This window comes from Chamaea fasciata, unplaced genomic scaffold (assembly GCF_029207755.1).
Source record: "Chamaea fasciata isolate MVZ Bird 193981 ecotype frontalis unplaced genomic scaffold, bChaFas1.0.hap1 SCAF_5, whole genome shotgun sequence".
In the NCBI taxonomy this organism is placed as follows: Eukaryota; Metazoa; Chordata; class Aves; order Passeriformes; family Sylviidae; genus Chamaea; species Chamaea fasciata.
In genome coordinates this window covers 49,397,911-49,415,805 of record NW_027094090.1, presented here as the reverse complement: position 1 = coordinate 49,415,805, position 17,895 = coordinate 49,397,911, and the positions used below count along the sequence as shown (strand labels likewise).

Here is a 17,895-nt window from a genome sequence, read left to right as displayed (position 1 = left end):
AGTCCAGCTCCCACAGTTCCCTTTTCTCCCAGTTCCTATCATTTCTTCTTACCGAGGGCACAAACAGAGTTCTCCTCTGCACATGTTTATACTCTTAGCTGTTTGCAGATGTTTGTCAGGTCACAATTAGCAGTGATTTAAGATATTCTGCTTCTTTTTAAATCAGTTTCCCTTGGCTCTTTCATTGCTTTGATTGCTCCTCTGTGATGCATGTCATGTCTGTTTGTACCCCTTGACTCCTTATGGCCCATGAGAATGTTTGGTGTGATAGAAGCATTGAATCATAGAACAGTTTGGATTGGGAGAGACCTTTAAAGGTCATCTAATCCAGCCATCCCACACTGAGCAGGCACATCTTCAACTAGATCAGGTTGCTCAGCCTGACCTTGAATGTTTCCAGGGACGGGGCATCTGCCACCTCTCTGGGTTGTGCCACCTTCATCATAAAAAATTCCTTCCTTATATCTTGTCTGAATTTACCCTCTTTTAGTTTCAAGACACTACCCCTTGTTGCAACACTACAGGCTCTACTAAAAGAATTTGTCCCCATCTCATAAGCCTCCTAAAAGAGAAATACTGGCTGGGAAGTCACTGTTCATGAAAACTGTGGCCTGTCTCACCCAGGCAGCCTGCAGGGATAGGATGGAAGGGTTTATAGAACTTCTCTTCCCATAACACAAGCCACAAAGGCACAGTCTTGCTTCCTATTGTAAATATAAGACTTGTTGAAGAAGAGACAGAAGCAGCAGTTTCTGGAGGAAGTAAGCAGGTGAGGTTTGCTTCCTGGGATGGGAAAAATAACATCCCTTTGTGCAGCTGCTGAATAGAGCTGGGGTTTTTGCTCAGGGTATCTCCTGGTGATCCCTTGCTGGAGCTGCAGGAGGACAAATACTTCCAGGCACTGTTCATAAGGCAGTGCTTGTAATGACTTGCATTTCTGTTGCATCTTTCAAGCAGAAAATATTCCCAAGTGTTTTTCATGGATCTGATTGCACAAGAATTGGCTGTGTCAAAGAGTGGAATGCAGCTGTTTAATAATCTGTGGTGATGCCATGTGAGATTTGGGGGAGATTTTTGTGGCTTTATGAAAAGAGGTACCCCAGGAAATAGGTAATATGTACAGGGAGAAGTCCTCCTAAAACAGCCTTCTTGTGGCTTCTCCATCACAGATGTACGTGTCTAGGAACAGCCAGATAGTTCAGGGACAAGCTGGACAGAAGGGTCTGCTCATTTCTCAATATTTAAGCGTCTCTGAGGTAAAGAACCCTTGTTCTCCTCTTCCTTATGCCTCTCTTGATTTATTCTCTCTTCTTCAGTTGGACTAAGGAACGCCGTGTCCTGCTGGTGATGTCCAAAGCTAAGAAGAAGTGGGTGTCCGTCCGACCACTGCCTTCCATACGTAACTTCCCACAGCAATATGATGTAAGCCCTGTGCCCAGCATGGCCGGGTGCCTCTTCCCTTTCCCTTCCACCATGGTGCAGTGCCTTGAGGGCTGCTCCCTTGAAGCCCTGTCAGGGAGGCAAGCACATGATGGCTGAGATGGGAGATAAGGACAGACCGATGGCAACAAAACACATCCAGCAAAAAGATGGAGCAGAAGAAGGAGCAGCACCCATTTAAATCACTCTGTGCACAAATGCGAGTTTCCAGTGTTGCTGCTAATTCGTAACAAGAACTGTTAATGCATCTCTGGCTGGTAAAGGGTTTGGGAATGAAATTTGAGACTCCCCTTACATCAGGGTTTCTCAATGTGGGTGAGAGGCGGGATGCTTTGGAGAAGCCTACCCCTGCTTCGCTGTGACTGTACCACTTTAGATTGTGAAACTTGTTCACAATAGGTTTTGAAAGCAAAACTAAGAACTCAGTGAAAAATCCACACGCTGTGAAGAAAATTAGATCTCCAACCCCGGGCCCAAATGTGGTGATAGAGAGTTTCTCTCTACCTCTCCTTTCCTTTTTGCGTGAAAGGAGAAAACTCCTTCCCCCTACCCTGTTATAGGTCCTCCTTTTGTGCCAGGGCAGGGGGAGAAGTAATGATCAGTAAATAGGATGTTTAGAAAGCTTCTCATTTTCTCAGGCAATGATGCTGTTGATAGCTGTGTGTGCACCAGTGTGGTCTAAGCAATCTGTAAGGCCACTCTTCACCCACTCAGAGATGGCAGGAGAATGAGTCACCTTTGGGGACCAGCAGCTTGATCAGTAGGAGACACTATTGGGTCAATCCAGGATGCTCCCTGCTGTCACCCTGCATCCAGTCACCTATGGAAATGGCGACAGCTGGTGAACTGCCTGTGTGTTTATGTCATCAGGAGACTGAGGAAAAGAATCATGAGTTAATGATATATAAAGTGTCCTGTTTGCAACCTCTCCTGTGCAATTTAATGCCCTGGCTGGTTATCAAACCCACTTTCCCCTCTAGCAAGGACTGACTGTGCAGATGCTAAATTTTTCTCTCTTTCTTTTAACAGTTGTGTATCCATGCACAGAATGGCAGGAAATGCCAGTATGTGGGCAACTGCTCCTTTGCCCACAGCCCTGAGGAGAGAGACATGTGGACCTTCATGAAGGAAAATAAAAGTGAGTGGGAGAAATGTGGGCCAAAGAGTTTGGGAAGAGGGAAGAGAACATTTGGGCATCTGGAGGGTCTGTTAAGACATATTCTTGACGACAGAGATGGAGTTGGACGAGGCTGCTGCCGTGAGTTTAAGTGGGATTATGGGTCAGGTCTGTCTACAGCTGCTCTTTTCTTAAATGTGCATGTATCTCTTGAGTCCCTTGCTGTGGGACTAGTGCACAATAGTTTTATGTCTTACATTGCTTCACTGCTGCCCTCTCTTTCTGCATCACTTTTGAATCCACCCTGTACTGCCCCTCCAGTTGCCTGTAGTGTCCCAGGCCTGGCTCTGTATGGAGCCTTGCCAAAGCACCAGTCCTGGCCTGTAGCTGCTTCTGAATCTTTCTTGTCTCTCTTCTATCTGCCTTGGCTATCTTACCTATTTCTGCTCATATCCCTTGGTCCTGGGCTGTGGCACTCCCTGCTCATGGCATTGTATTCAAAGGGGTGGAGTTGAGATCCTGAAAGAGAACATTGTTGGGTGGTGCCTTTGTGGAGGAACATGTCTGTATTTAATTCTGCAGGCTTACCTTTTCGGCAATAGTTGGGGGAGTGCCCATATCCTAGACAGCCAGCTCTGTGGGAGAAATCCTTGTTTATTCAGATCAACAGGAAGCTGGGGAAAAAAGGGCCAGTTGTCCACGTGTCCCCTACCTCTCTTGAAGCTGCTGGAAAGCCTGAAGGATTTCAGGCCTGCCCTGAGTTTTTTTGGTTCATATGGTTCTGTGGAGAGCCTTCTCCCTGCTGAGCGAAACTGTTACTTTTTGCAGTTCAAAGCATTTTATTGCTGGGGCCTTTAAAGCACATCAGACTGGGTGTGTTTCCTCAAGCACAAAGGTGAATCTTCAAACCACAGCGATGCCTCAGTTTGGGGGAATTTGCTTTCATTATCCCCAGTTGCCTCAAGTTCCTCAATTACCCATTTAGCAAGGAGTAAATCGCTAACGCATCACATTTAGAGCATCATTTTGATGTCTGCAAACACTTAAGTTTCCATAGCCTCTCTCAGGAGCTGATCTTGCAAAGGCAGATGTCTAGTTAAAGCTTCCACCTCAGATTTCCCTTCTCAGAAATATGCTGGGTGGCTTTTAAATCAAAAGCCATGAGAGACATTGACTGCAGTTTTCTGAGCAGGTTTTGAACTTAGGGCAAGCTATCATTAGGTCCTCCTCCCCTCTGCGATGCTTCCTGTGGCCAGCTTGCTTAGGGGCTCTCCTCCCTCTCTAGTGCTGAGGGTAAAGCTTGGGCTTAGAGGGAAGAGATGGATCTGAAACCAGCCCTGCCTTCGGTTCCTGGCTGGATGAGATGTCTTCTGAGGTCAAGCAGAATCAGGCCTGTTGGAGAATCATCTTGTGGGGTGAATTCCAAGGAGATCTTGCGGCACTTTGCCACCTTTCTGAAAAGTTTGTGTGGCTGTTGTCACAGTTGTTCCTCAACTGATAGAAGACACCCCCCATGCGAGGTGGTGTGGTGTGAATTTGGCTCCTCTTGCCAGAGGTCTTACCTGAGGAGGTGACATGGGTCACAGGCCAGAGGGCCTTCAGCTGCACAGGACAGGGGAGGGAAGGGCTGCTCCTGCATTTGTCTTTTTCTCATAGTTTATGCACAGGGTTGGGAGATTGTCTGAGTGGCTTCATGTGTCGCCTTTGTGCAGTCCTAGATATGCAGCAGACCTATGACATGTGGCTAAAGAAACACAATCCTGGGAAGCCTGGAGAGGGAACACCACTCACCTCGCGAGAAGGGGAGAAACAGATCCAGATGCCCACTGACTATGCGGACATCATGGTAATAAGCTGATCTCTTGTCCTTCATTCCTCCTCCTCAGTGCTGCCAGCCTGCCTCTCTCCTGTGCTCCAGGTGTGGCTAGCAGGGACTGCATTGCTCTAGTGGAACAGAGCCTGTATTAACACAGGTTAAATGGACAGCTTGGAGCAGCACAGCAGGGGCAGTACAGCTGAAGTGAGAAGAGATCAACCTGGGGTCAGCAAGGCTCTACAATGGCTTTTCTGTTAATCCTCAAGTCATTGGGAGTTTACCTTAGGTTCCCTTTTGCATGAGCTCAGCCTCTTTCCAGGGTCCCTGCCTGCTCCTGAGCAAGCTGGAAAAACCATTGCAGGCCTATCAGAAGAGGGAGAAGCTTGGAGAAGAGCTGGGACATAAGACTTGGAAAACTAGAGGCAGATGTGTCTCATTCCAGGGGTGGTACTGGTGTAAGGGTATGTGCTGCTGAAGAGTCCTGCATTGCCATTGGGGACCTTGCAGTGAGACCACACTCTCATCAGCATGGGCCATCATGGGCCATCAGCAGGGGCAGGGGGACCATGTCAATGAACTGAGCTGCCCTGTTCTGCAAGCCTGTTTGAGCCATAGATAAACTCTGACAGAGCATCTCCTCTATTCCCCTTTAGTGTCAGCACAATTCCCTAAAGATGACATGGCAGAGATGTGTGGGTAGTCAGAGACTGAGTGGAGCTTCCAGGATGCTCTGGAAGGAGAGGGGGAGAGGTAGTGCTGGCACAGGGAAGGCCAATGGATGTGAATGTTACTGCACTGACTGGCCCTTTTTCCCTGTCTGCACTGGTTAGATGGGCTACCACTGCTGGCTCTGTGGGAAAAACAGCAACAGCAAGAAGCAATGGCAGCAGCACATCCAGTCAGAGAAACACAAGGAGAAGGTCTTCACCTCAGACAGTGACTCCAGCTGCTGGAGCTACCGCTTCCCCATGGGTGAATTCCGACTCTGTGAGAGGTACCGTTGTCTCACCTCCCTCCTGTGTCACTGCTGCAGGGATGGGGTAACAGGCCCAGAGCTTCTGTCATCCCTCCTCATCCTCTCACAGAGTTCTCGGAGACTTCTGCATGGAGGAGGAGTGGGATGAGATGACAGGTTTGGGTGACAGTGAGGCGGCTCTTGGATCACAGAGGTGCTCAGCCACAATACTGAGGGGTTAAAACACATTCCTGAGCATTTGTCTGTAGAAAAGGAGAGCTTCCTGTCAGTACCTGTGCCCCTCATAGCCAGGATGCTGTCAGCACTCAGGCTGCTGAACAGTCTCCTTGGCCCAGTGCTTGGGGGAATCCCAGGTGCCTTATTAAATGGTATGAATGTCTCACGCCCTCTGAATCAGCACCTTAAGGTGCCTTCAGAAAGCTTTTGATAGTTAAAGATGCCACTTTAGTTAGCAAGAAGGTTCTTGCCTTTCATGCTGGTTACGTGGCATTTCCTCTCTTGTGCATTGGCTTTTCCTCATCCCTGCTGATCCAGTTCCAGCTCACATTTTTTTGTGCTCTTGACTAAATCCCCTTGTAGCCACTGCTCTTTTTGCTGCTCTATTTTTTTTCCCAGCCTTGATGTCTTTCCCACCTGCACATGGGTTTGTAGAAGAATCAGCTCACCCTCAAAAAGGAGAGTTCACAGCATGCTTAGTGGGTCCTGATCAAGTATCCCAGACTGGGAGCTGAAACTCCTGTCCTGGGGGTGCCCTCCTGACTGTGCTCCTTGCGCTGGCAGGTTCCAGAAGAACAAGGCCTGTCCTGAGGGAGAGGAGTGTCGCTATGCCCATGGGCAGGATGAGCTGACGGAGTGGCTAGACCGGAGGGAAGTGCTGAAACAGAAACTGGCCAAAGCTCGCAAGGACATGCTGCTCTGCCCCAGGGATGACGACTTCGGGAAATACAACTTCCTATTGCGAGATGATGTATAGTATGAGCTGGGGGAGGTCTGTCAGCTGCAGAAATACGGGATGGGTCTTCTGAGTGGCAGCAGCAGGGAGAGCGAGATCTGTGTCTCGCAAAGAGAACTTTTTCTTTTTGTTTTAAGAATATGAGACAATGATTTATTAGCGGTGAATGGATTTGTAAATTTGATTCTCGTTGGCCAGCAACGCCATGCTCACTGAGTTTGTGATCCATCTTTTCTCTCTTCTTTCCCCCGAATTCTCCTTCCACTTCATATTTTTGTTTTCACTGTCCTTCATTCAAAGGAATTAGTTCAGTCTGTATTGAGCTGCAAATCAGAGAATTTCTCCTTGGGTCATACCTCTGTCTTTCAATTCAGAGTATGACTGCAGAGGTCTGGAGGACACAGCTGAGAGAGAGGGACAGAAAAGTTGTGGATGGCCTATCCCTGGAACTTTTCAAGGCCAGGTTGGATAGAGCTCTGAGCAATGTGGTCTAGTGGAAGGTGTCCTTCTAAATGACAGGGGAATTGTCATGATTAGATGATCTTAAGGTCCAGCCCAGACCATTCTATGATTTTATGAAATCTGGTGAAAAAGTGACCATGAATTTCATATATTCCTGTTCTCAGTGATGCAGACTAAGCCCCACTTACGCTGCTGCAGCCCTCCTGCGCTTCTGGGAGTTTGGTACCAGAAGAAATAACAATTGTGGTGCAAAGAAGGAAAACCACTAGATTTGGCTTAAAACATCTAGGCTTATGCTCCCGCTGTCTATATTGCCCTGAGGCCCTGGTGCTGAGTAACAGCTGTGTGGTATAAGGAGTGCAAGGTAAAAGCAGAGCAAAGTAATAAAATTGCTTGCAGCAGCAGGAACCAGGTTGTAGGTGACTTCAAACTTCAGCTGACTGTACTCAGAAAGCAAGTTGGTGACTTCTCATTAGATGTGTTTTTCAGTGTGTGGCAGGTATTTAGGGCAGATAGTTTGGTGGGGGTTTTTTTCGGCTGGTGTGACTGGTGCAAGTAAAACAGAACCCATCTAGGAGGTGTAGTGGAGTCTGTGACACGCTGTGTGTCACTGAAGTCCACACAGCAGTATCAGTCAGAAGGAAGGTGGTCACCGAAAGGAGCCTGTGTTTCTGTGTTGCCTTGTGTCCTGAAGAGAGGGAGGGAGAGAGGTAATGGTGTTCCTTTCTTGCTCTTTAAATGGCATGTGTTTCTGGTTACTTAGAGCTGCATTTTTTCCCTGCACTGCCAGAAGAACTGGGTGGGGACCGATTTATAAGGACACCACTGTGCAGCATGGGCAATGTTTAGCTAATGGGAATCCAGCTGGAAGCACTTACCAGTACCAGAGGTCCAGCCTCCTTCTCAGAGCCAGAGCAGGGAGATTGCAGATGCACAGTGCAACCAAGATGCAACTGAGAGCTGGGACAGTGGTGGAGAGTGAGTGGCACAGCGGGACCCAGCCATGGCCTGCTCCTATGCTGCCTGGTGTGTGTTTTGATGAGATAACCAGTAATGCTGAACTCTGGGACAGGAGTTTGGCTTTTATAAGTGGCAGCAGTGAGAAGCAGTACTGCTCTAAATGCCAGCCTTGTCCTTTCTGTCAGTCTCATCCTGCAACCAGTAAACATGTCCCCTGTCCTGAGCTTCCCTCTCCTTCTATCTTCTGCAGTCCAGCTGTGCTCGGCAGTTTTGCATGTATGGAACGCACCATCCAATCAAACACAAACATATCTCCCTCCCAGCCTTCATCAGGGATGTCTTTTTCATACAGAGTCTCCCAGGACAGCAATCTCAGAGCCCTTGGGGCTGGTAGGGCTGTATCCATGGTGAATACAATCTGGCCATGAACTGCTTGGTGCTTTGGCATTGCTGTGTCTTCCCATTCCTCTCTGCTCCCATATCCTTGGGCTTCAGAGCTTCAGGAGAGATGGGATGTGAAAACTGGGAGATGTGGAGGTGGTGTGGGGCAGCTGTCACCTTTCTAAACCAGCCTTCAGGAGGGTGCTTCAGGTCCACGAGGATAGGGTCCAGTTTTGGAGCAGAGAGTGCTCTGCATTCTGGTCTGGAATCTTTCCAGAGATGTGGTGTGTTCTAAGTAAACTGAAGGTGCCTCTGCACTTAGAATCATTAAGTTGAAAAAGATCTCAAAGATCATCAAGTCCAGTTGTTAACCTGGCACTGCCAAGTCGCAGACTAACCCATGTCCCAAAGTGCCACATCTACATGTATTTCTAGATACCTCTGGGGATGGTGACTCAGCCTCTTTCCTGGGCAACTTAACAACTTTTCTGCTGAGCTTTTTTCCCTCTCCCTTAAGATATTGATGGTAGTCTCTGATTTGTTATGAGCAGTATCAGACATGGCAGTTTTTGAGTGGTCAGGTGCTATATTTTCTCCTCTGTTCTTTGTGGTAGCTATGGTACCTTCTCCTGGTCGTCCTTGTGCTCAAGTGGTCATCTTCAGAAATGGGAGGAGGCAGGCATCAGCTCCTGGGTTATCTTGTTCTGCTTTTCTTGGGCAGAGACGCCAAGGAAGGAAATATGGATTGGGGAACACTGGAATGTGTTTTTTATTTTTAAAACAAACCTGCATCTCTAGTGTGACTCTAGCGTTCGCTGAGCCGTGATTTCTCATGCAATGACTTGTTTAGGTTACAGGGTGGGTCGCTGTCTCCTCTCCCCTCTCTGCAATGAGAGCTGAGCTGCTCAGTGGGGCTTCAGAGGTTCGGGCTGGGGCTGAGATAGGGAGAGGGTGAGAGTGAGGTTAGGTGAGGCGAGGTTGGCCCATGGTCACGGGTTGCATCAAGTGTCTCTTGTTTTCCCTGATATGATAACCTGGTCTGTGATGTTGCAGTACTTTGTAACCAGACTTGTTTTAGTGTGTATATATGTGACCCCTCCCATGAAGCATATATACACAGGTATTAAATATATTGCTCTATATAATATTATGTGTGTGGTATCGAAGGAATCTTTTAAATGAGGGTAAAGGAAAAGGACTCAGGTCATGAAACGCAGCAGCTCCAGTTTAAATATGAAGCCCTTTATTTGGGTTAGGGAAAGGGAAATAACAAAAGAGGGGAGGGTTTTATATAGATAGGTATAAACTTTGAGATGGGACAGGTTTCCCTGTTCGCATTTTTGAAACCCTTTAGGATGCCCTTACAGTCCCATCTCGGTGAGAGAGAATTATACTGCTAACTAGTGAGTACAGTTTTAATATAAGGCTTTGCTAGTATTACTTAAATGGACATTGTGAAAGGCAGGAAGTTTCACACTTGACTTCCCAGGCTTGCTTTATCAAGACAAGAGGGTTTTCTTCAGCACATTATATGCTCTCAGCAGAAATGCTCAGTGCTTGCAGCTCTACAGCAGATAAACCGCAAGTTGTAGGGGCTGCTTTAGTGGTGTGTTCACAAGACCCTGTGATAACTCTTTCTTTATTTGTGTCAGAGAAGAAGAAAATTCTGCAGCACAGAACCAAATATGAGGGTTATTAACAAAGGAAGAGATATTTTAATTTTATAACATTAGAAGAAAATCTCGTATCTTGTAAAATAACCTCAGATGTTCACACAGAGCAGAAACTTATTAAACACTGAAGGACTTAGTGAAAATCTTTTCACAAATTCTTTGGTAAGGGCAGTGATTTAGGTGACACTGGTATTGGAGTTAATCTGGCCTTTACAGGGAGAAGTAAAAAACAAACAAACAACCCAAAAATACCCTACTTAGCTTGTATGAAACTATGTCAAAAATGGATGGGTTTTAGCAAGTGAAAGGAAAAGATAGCAAGGGGATGCTGCAGTTCTGAGCTGGGTAGTAATGATTTTGAGTCCTTTAATATGTCTTTGTATTAATATAATTGAAGAATACCACGCTTTACTATTAAAAAATAACTTAGTATCTTTCATAAGGTCTAGTATCAGGATAATTATGTAGATGTTTTAACAACATTTTTGTTTTTGTTCTTAAATAAAGAAAGAAAAACCAAACTTGCTTATTCTATCCTTTGTAAAAGAAAATAAAAGTGTGCACTTTAAACCCTCTCCTGATTCAGAGTGTGTTTTTGTTTTTCTAATAGCCTGTAAAGGATTTTATCTTGCTTTCGGGTTTCCCTGCTGTGAGGAGGGAAGCAAAGGGAGCACGTCAAGCATGGGACCACTGTGGCTTTCTCCCATCTTTAAGTATAATCAGCTGCTCTTCTTGCTGAGTGGAAGATGGCCTATGTGTGTATTAACAGTTGGTGCAGTTCTTCATCAGACACACAGTTCTTGTGTAGGTGTATTTAAGATGTTTTTCTTTCCCCCTAGTGCCAAGAATCCATGTGCTCTGTATTAACTCATAGTTTCAGGTGTTTGGGTAACCTGTGTTTTGAAACCTCCACTAAATGGGTGTTGTAAACACCTTCATCTAGAGATTCTTCTGTGTAGGCTGCTCTGTTCAACTGGGTTGGCCAGTTCTTTTGCCTGGCAGTGTGCACCCTACTAGGGAACGTGCCCTTAGCCCTACCCACCGAGTTGCACACAGCTTGGGCCATGGGAAGGGTCTCTGCACTTACTTTCCTCCTGGAGATGATGCTGTGTGAGGAAACTGCATTGGGGGAAGAGGTCAGTGTGAAAACATTTATTAATAAACCCAGCTTCTTTATTTTTTGAATCCGTCATGATGCAGATTAGTCTAGATTCTTGATAAAATCAAAACTGGAGATATGGTGAAGACAGGGGGGTCCCATGGATATGCCCTGTTATTCCTGTATAAACTGGTAGGTCATATCCAGGGAGGCCTGAAGAGACAAGATTTGTCATACATCTCCTTGATGTGCCTTCATACAGACAGACATAAGAACTCATGTCCTTCTGGTCAAAGAAGAGGCCTGAGCACATTCTTGTACTGCAGGGGGAATGAGGAGCCCTGTGCACTTCCAAGGTGCATCAGTTGAGTACATACAGTGTGAGAGACATTACTTCTACATTCCAAAGATTGTTGAAGCCATGCTGGCAAGAGTCGAGGGTAGCTTTTCCAGTACAGTTTGAACCAAAATTGTCAAATTGTGAGATACACAAAGCATCTGGAGAAAAACACTTGTTTTCCTTGCAGGTGTGAGCCTTAGCTGTAAACTGGTGTTTCTTCACTGAAATAAACTTGAATTTTGAATAGGAAGAAAAGGAGTGGTGATTTCCATAATCACATTTTCCTAGGAACTTCAGCAGATACAAAGACAAGACAGAGAGACCCAAGTGAGCCAGGAAAAATCCAGGTTCTGTGGGACATTGAGAGGAGCAGGGTAGAAACCCCTAAGAAGTGGGAGGAAGGCTTCATATTGAAGATGGTTAATGCCATCACACAGCAGTCTGGCAGAGGGAGTTTGCTGCAGATGAGAATCCTAAGCAATGCTGTACCTGAGTCTGCCTACCACACTATAGAGAAACATTTCTGGGCAGTGACAGCAGATGATGCAAGTGCTCTTCATTGGGTTTGCTGCTGCCATTGCAACCAGGAACAAGGTCATGTTGTGTTGTGTCTGTGCGCAGTGAGCAGTAGAGAGTTCCTGGCATGCATGAACTAGGGAGGTGTGTTGGTCACTGGGCACAGAGGACATGACCATGTAGGGCAGCTGGGGGGAAAATCATGGGGCAGAAAGCAACAAGCTAAATAGTAAAAGAGACCTGGATGGAGTGACTAGTTGGAGGGAAGTGGAGAATGAAAGGCTGTGGGCATGCCAGCTGAAGCACACAGCTGTTGGGTGCTATGGGATGGCTCTGGGCAGAGGTCCTGTGGACACACAGCTCTTGGGGCTTCCTGGAAAGCTGCAGGCTCTGGTCAGGAGCTGATCCATGTCTCACTCAGCCTCATCCCTTTCTCCCCAGGATGGGAGTGGACAGGACAGGACCTGTCCATTCCACATAACCTCTCTCCCTTCCCACCTGTCACCTCCTGTTTCTCTGTGGTTCCCCCACCAGGCAAGAGCAGTGTGTCCTGGTGCTACTGGGACAGGAGTGGTGTTTCCTGAAAACACATCCAGGTGCAGCAAAGACGAGCAGGGACCAGAGCAGATGACAGCTCCAGCCGACTCATTTCCCACCAAAACAGTCCTGTCCCTGGCAGCTCCCAAGATTGCCCCTTTCAGTGATGCTTGTCTCTGCAGTTTATCTTATGAATATCTGTGCCCCAGAAAACTACTACTTTTCCAGAGAGCCTTAGGAGGCACAGACATAGCAGAGACCCAGTAAATAGGGTCATTCATAACCATCTGGATTAATCCTCAAAAAAATTACATTTACACAGGGGTGGGATAGAAATCTCTAAACCTAGATGCCAGAGTAGATTTGGCTTGCTTTGAACTGGAAAAACACTCGGCTCTGGAGGTGCTCTTTGGCATATTTCCTCTGTTCTCAGTGGATTTCCTATGTCTGCCTTAGCTGTGGGCTTCCAATAGTGCTGCAGCCCTCCAGGCAGATGGTTGAGAAGGATGAAGAGATGCATCATTTTGGTAATTGAATACCAAGGCACGCCCCCATCTGTACCTCAGCAAAGCTCTGAGACAGAGAGGGAAAGTCCTGCTTCCATGGGAGTGAGATGGCCTCAGTTTTCCTCAGCAAAATTGCTTGAGAATAACTGCAACACAGCTGGGCATTGCCCCTGGGAGCTGTGGTGGGGATTCAATACAGGGGCAGCGTTTCAAAAGAAGCTCTAGGCAGTCTGGAGTTTCTCCTGTTCAAGACCATTCATGTCTTGGTTTTGGGGTATCAGCGGCAGCCAAACTGTCCATGCTGTTTTAAGGGTAATTTGTTTTCTTTCAGACCACATGCCTTCCCCACACTCAGCTGACTCCTGCATCTTTCCATCAAGCTCAGACCTCTTGTGCTACGATGCTGCAGGATCCCTGCTCTTGCTAGGGATCATGTTATCCTTAGCAGGTGTGAGTAGGAAGAGATGGCTGACAGACAGCCCAGGTCCTTACAGACAGCCCTGGTTTTGAGAGGGAAGCAGCCACAGGAATGTGTCTCTTGCTGTCCCACCTAATGATCTACCATGGCACAACATCACTGGCATTGGATTTCCCCATCCTGCTTTCAACTCCTTGGTTTATTGCTGCTCTTGGCACCTCCTGGACTCTGCCTCCTGCCAAGGCTTGTTCCAAGAGCTCCCAAAGCTGTCTCTGCCCAGGCTGCGTGAGTGTTTTCAGAGCAGGGAAATGCAAAAAGGAGCTCTAGGTGTCCTTCCTGCCCAGGACAGTACAACTTCTGGTGATCCCAAGGCCCCTTCTCACATTTTCTCCCTGTCTAGCACCTAGTTCTCTGGCAAATGGCACCTCACAAGGGAAGGCCATGTGCAGAGAAGCAGAGCTGCCATGTGAGCACCCCAAGAAGGGGGAGATGTCTTGATGGGGGTGGTGGGGAAGCAAAGCTCATTAACTTTTTGGCACTCCTTTTGGGGAATTAGTTTTTAGAAATTCTTTTGCCTCAGGCGGGAGGTGCAGGCACTTCCTTCCACTGAGGTTCACTGCTTGGTTGGGAGATCCCAGCTCTGCTCCTCCACACAGGGAGATAGGCAGGCACATATGTACACATACAAAGGCATGTGTATGCATGCCATGCCTTGCCAGGAAAAGAAGCCCTTTCAGAGGTAGGAAGGGAGCTCTGAGGAGTGAGGCCTCATCAAGCCTGCATTTGTGTCACATGTTGCTACCATCAAAAGTACCCAAAGGGTTGCATGCCCATGTTGCAGGCACCAGGCAGGGTCTTTAGCCGATACAGAGCCCTCATCCCACTTTTCCCTTATCTGTCTACCCTCCCATGCTGGCTTCATCACTCCTTTTCTCACCTCCTTTTCTTCAAAGTAATCTGCTGTGGATGCTGACACCCCTGTGGTCTGGCCACAGCCTTCCCTGCTGCTGCTGTTCTGGGTATCCCTGCAGCTCCATGGATGACTGTTGGCACTAGCAGCATCTCAACCCAGAAGAAGACAAGTTTCTGGGATGTGGTGCAAGTGTCCTTTCAGAACAGCCATGGTGAAACTCAGTCTGCAGAACTCTGCCAAGGTGAGATCCCTACCAAGCCAAATGCACCACACAAATAAATAGTTAAGTCTGGAAGCTGTAAGGGGAATGTACAATTGTCCTAGAAACTAGTACAAGAGCAAAAAATTGTACAGATATCTGTAAAGAGGCAGTGATTGACCTCTGGCAAAGGGTTTGCTTGGATAAAAGAAAGAGGTAACCACTTACCAAGCTGGGTTTGGTGTGAGAATCAAACCCTACAGGTGGGCCTGGACCCTCCACGTGGACTGAGGAATAGACTTGATTTGTGGGATGTGCAACAGAAGATGTCTCATGTGAGGAGGTGTGGAAATTTCCAAGTAATGGCTACCCTGCCTATGTGAATTGTCTTGGGTGACTGAAAGAAATGGAGAAAAAAAAGGAAAATACTCCTGCTTCAGAAACAGCAGAATTTGCAAATCTCTTAGAGGTTTCTACACATTTTTATCCCTTTTTCCAGATGCACTTCAGAGGAGTGTCATCTTGTATGTCACCACAAAGTCCCTTCAGTACTGCTGGCTTCTGCCTGTCCCTTGTCACTGTCAACGGGCCCCAGATCACACAGAACACATAACAGCAGGTTTTATCTGTGGGGAGACATTAATTTGAGTCTCCTTGTCTTGGGCTGCAATGCAAGATGTAACCAAAAGTATGTATTCTATTGCCATCTGTTGAAACCGGTTGGGGAGGTGTTTTTGTTTCTCTCTTCTATGACCCATTCCTCATTACTACATGGTGGGGAGGGGGCAGGTGTCTTCTGTTAGTGGGCCAGCTGTTAAAACCAGGTGGGGCAATCTTCCTTATCTCTTCCACAACCCGTCCTCCCTCCAGGGGGATATCTTCTGTTAATGGGCCATTGAGGCTCACTGCATGACTGATAAAATTACATCATCCCATTGTGAGATGCTGCACCCAGTGGGAGGAGCCAAGCATTCCTACCTGGATAAAATATGATATTCAGAACACCAGGACACCCTGTTTCCACTGGATTTCAAGGGGAAGACTGGACCCATCTCACAACCAATGGACCTTCAGAGGAAAACTACACCCTTCTACAGGATCATCTCTGCTCCAACAGAACCACATCTGTCACACCAGGAGGACTTAGCTGGACTGCTACTAACATCCTGACCAACGGGGTGTCAGGCTGTAGTCTGACTGTCAGTGTTTTCTTTATTTGTTTGTTTGCTATTTCTGTACTACTACCGTTTCATTTTTAATATTCCTAGGAAAGAACTGTTATACCTATTCCCATATATTTGCCTGAAAGCCCCTTAACTTCAAAATTATAATAATTTGGAGGGAGGGGGTTTACATTCTCCATTCCAAGGGAGGCTCTGGCTTTCCCTGGTGGACACCTGTCTTTCCAAAACAAGACACTCCTCTTCCTAGCATATCTTTCAAACAGAATAAGATATTTAAATGTATCTATCCCTTTGCCAGGTGGGTAGCATGCTCTGGGGGTGGATGGATGGATGGATGGATGGATGGATGGATGGATGGATGGATGGATGGATGGATACATAATAGTGTTGCATAAGCTTTTTGTCCTTAAAAAATCAGACAAAAAGTTTTTATTTTCTAAGAGGGCCCATTCCATTAGATTACCAAGCCAACCTTGCACCTTATTGGAGGAAGCTGAGATAACAACAATTAGTAATAATAACCACTAATGCCTTTCTTTGGTCAAATGTCATTGCTGCTGCTGGGTTCCCCATCAGCTGTGCTTTCAGACACACCTGAGAAACAATTAAATTCCCTTTTGTAGTGGTGGCCTCATAAATCAATGAGCAGCCAGGTGTCACTACCAAGGACAAGACCCACAGCAATAATCTGCAGGAGTTTCTGACTGAGAAGGTACACAAGTGTGCCGCTGGATCTTGTTTTGGGTCTGAGGGTGGCTGCAAGACACTAGCAGAAGCAGAAACAGGGGAAAGGCTGCTCCAGAAGGGTTGTGAAAGTGGCCTGTGGAGGAGTTAAGGGAATGGGGCTTAGGGAAAGATGGCAACTTGGAGACATGCACAGCGAACCCCCTTCCCCAGCTCCTTGTAATGAGCAGGGTTGTATCAGAGGTCTGAATGTCTGAAAAGATTCTTCAGGGTCTCAAACTGTCAGCAAGGCTGTACCTATGAGTAACACCTCAGCAGTGTTGCTCTACAGTTCACTTTGGACCTGATGGCACACCTCTCTAGAGAGGTCCCATTAGAGACAGGAGTACAATTAGAGGTTTCAAAAGAGACATTTACATGCTCTGGTGCCAGCAGAAGCACCTGAGCACTGCAGAAAGGCAAAGGGGTCAGGGGAAAGTACAAGGATTGGTTGCTTAAAAAAGAACAACTCTTTCAAATAAAAATGTAAAAGGAGGGAGAGTATGGACCAAGACAAATGTTGAGGGACCCACAATCCTCTCCTCAAGACTGCTGAACACACTCCTTGGGCAAATGTTCCAAGAGGTTCAGCCACCACAGCTGGGTGGTGTGGGTAGCTGCCACAAGAGACCTGCAGAAAATACAGTGAAGTTAGCCCTGGTCTCTGCCAGTTAAATTGGCGTTCCCGGAGTTTGGCCTTTTCCATCACATTAGGTGCCTCCTTTTGTGTGCTATCCACTTAGGACCAGTATAAGTTGACTATGACTGGTTGAGTCTGTGAGAAAATGTGCTGTTAAGGGCTGACTGGGCTTCTGAGTGACAGCTGGAGCAGAGCTGCCAGCACCTCCCCTAAAATGGGATCAAAAAACCAATAAAAACATGTCTGATCTGACAACAGTGCAGCCAGCACAAGTGATGCAATCTGTGGCCAGGCCTGCATCTTTCCAGGGACATTTCAACTTCATTCACTAAAGCAGCTCAAATGCTCTGCTCTCCGTGGCAGGGACATGGGAGCAGCAGTCAGAAATTCCCTACTGCTATGACTCTACTTAATAGTATAGTTTCTGATTCCCTGAGGCTTGAAGACAGGGTGGTGGTGATGCATCCAGCTAGTGATGTTACCCAAGCTCTTGTGGGCAGGAGCTCATTGTTCAGGGATTCTGAATCAAGAGGGACATACAATGTTGGTAGGAGACTTCGTGGACATGGCAAACGCCAGATGAGATGTGTATTTTGTTGCTCTCAAATCTCTAGACAAAAACTTAGAGATGTCCATTGCAGGCTAATAATTCAAACTGCTAAGTGACAATCTAGATGATCTTTAAGGTACTTTCCAACCAGAACCATTCCATGATTCTATGAATTTTCTCTGAATTAATATCTTGGTCTCCTAAAGCCATAAATGTCAGTCAGTTGCTGCAGCAGCTGTTGTGAAGTTCTTGGGTCCCTCCAGACACGTGGTCAGATGTTTGTTCAACTTTCATAACAAGTTTGAGCCTGGGACAAAACCAGGGGGTCCAGCTGCACCTGGCACTGGACAGCTACCATGTTCCAAGTCACTTTCCCTTGCCAGACTGTGATAAGAAGCAAAACTAGGCATATATGACAGTAGTTGTCCCAAACATTGGTGATGCCTGGAATGACTGAATGACTCCAGTCTTTCAGAACGGACTGGAATATTTC

The 17,895-nt window shown here is 46.9% G+C and overlaps 1 protein-coding gene across 4 annotated transcripts in view; it reads left to right on the top strand.

Moving 5' to 3' along the window:
- Positions 1-10,352, top strand: part of ZC3H7B (zinc finger CCCH-type containing 7B) — a 47,265-nt gene extending 36,913 nt beyond the window's left edge. For all 4 annotated transcript variants that reach the window (XM_066183624.1, XM_066183622.1, XM_066183623.1 and 1 more), the window contains exons 19-23: positions 1,317-1,422; positions 2,470-2,578; positions 4,270-4,403; positions 5,204-5,367; positions 6,130-10,352. In XM_066183624.1, coding sequence (XP_066039721.1) covers positions 1,317-1,422; positions 2,470-2,578; positions 4,270-4,403; positions 5,204-5,367; positions 6,130-6,322 — 706 coding nt within the window. In that variant the 3' untranslated portion in view covers positions 6,323-10,352. The remainder of the gene's footprint in view (positions 1-1,316; positions 1,423-2,469; positions 2,579-4,269; positions 4,404-5,203; positions 5,368-6,129) is intronic.
- The last annotated feature ends 7,543 nt before the right edge of the window (positions 10,353-17,895 follow it).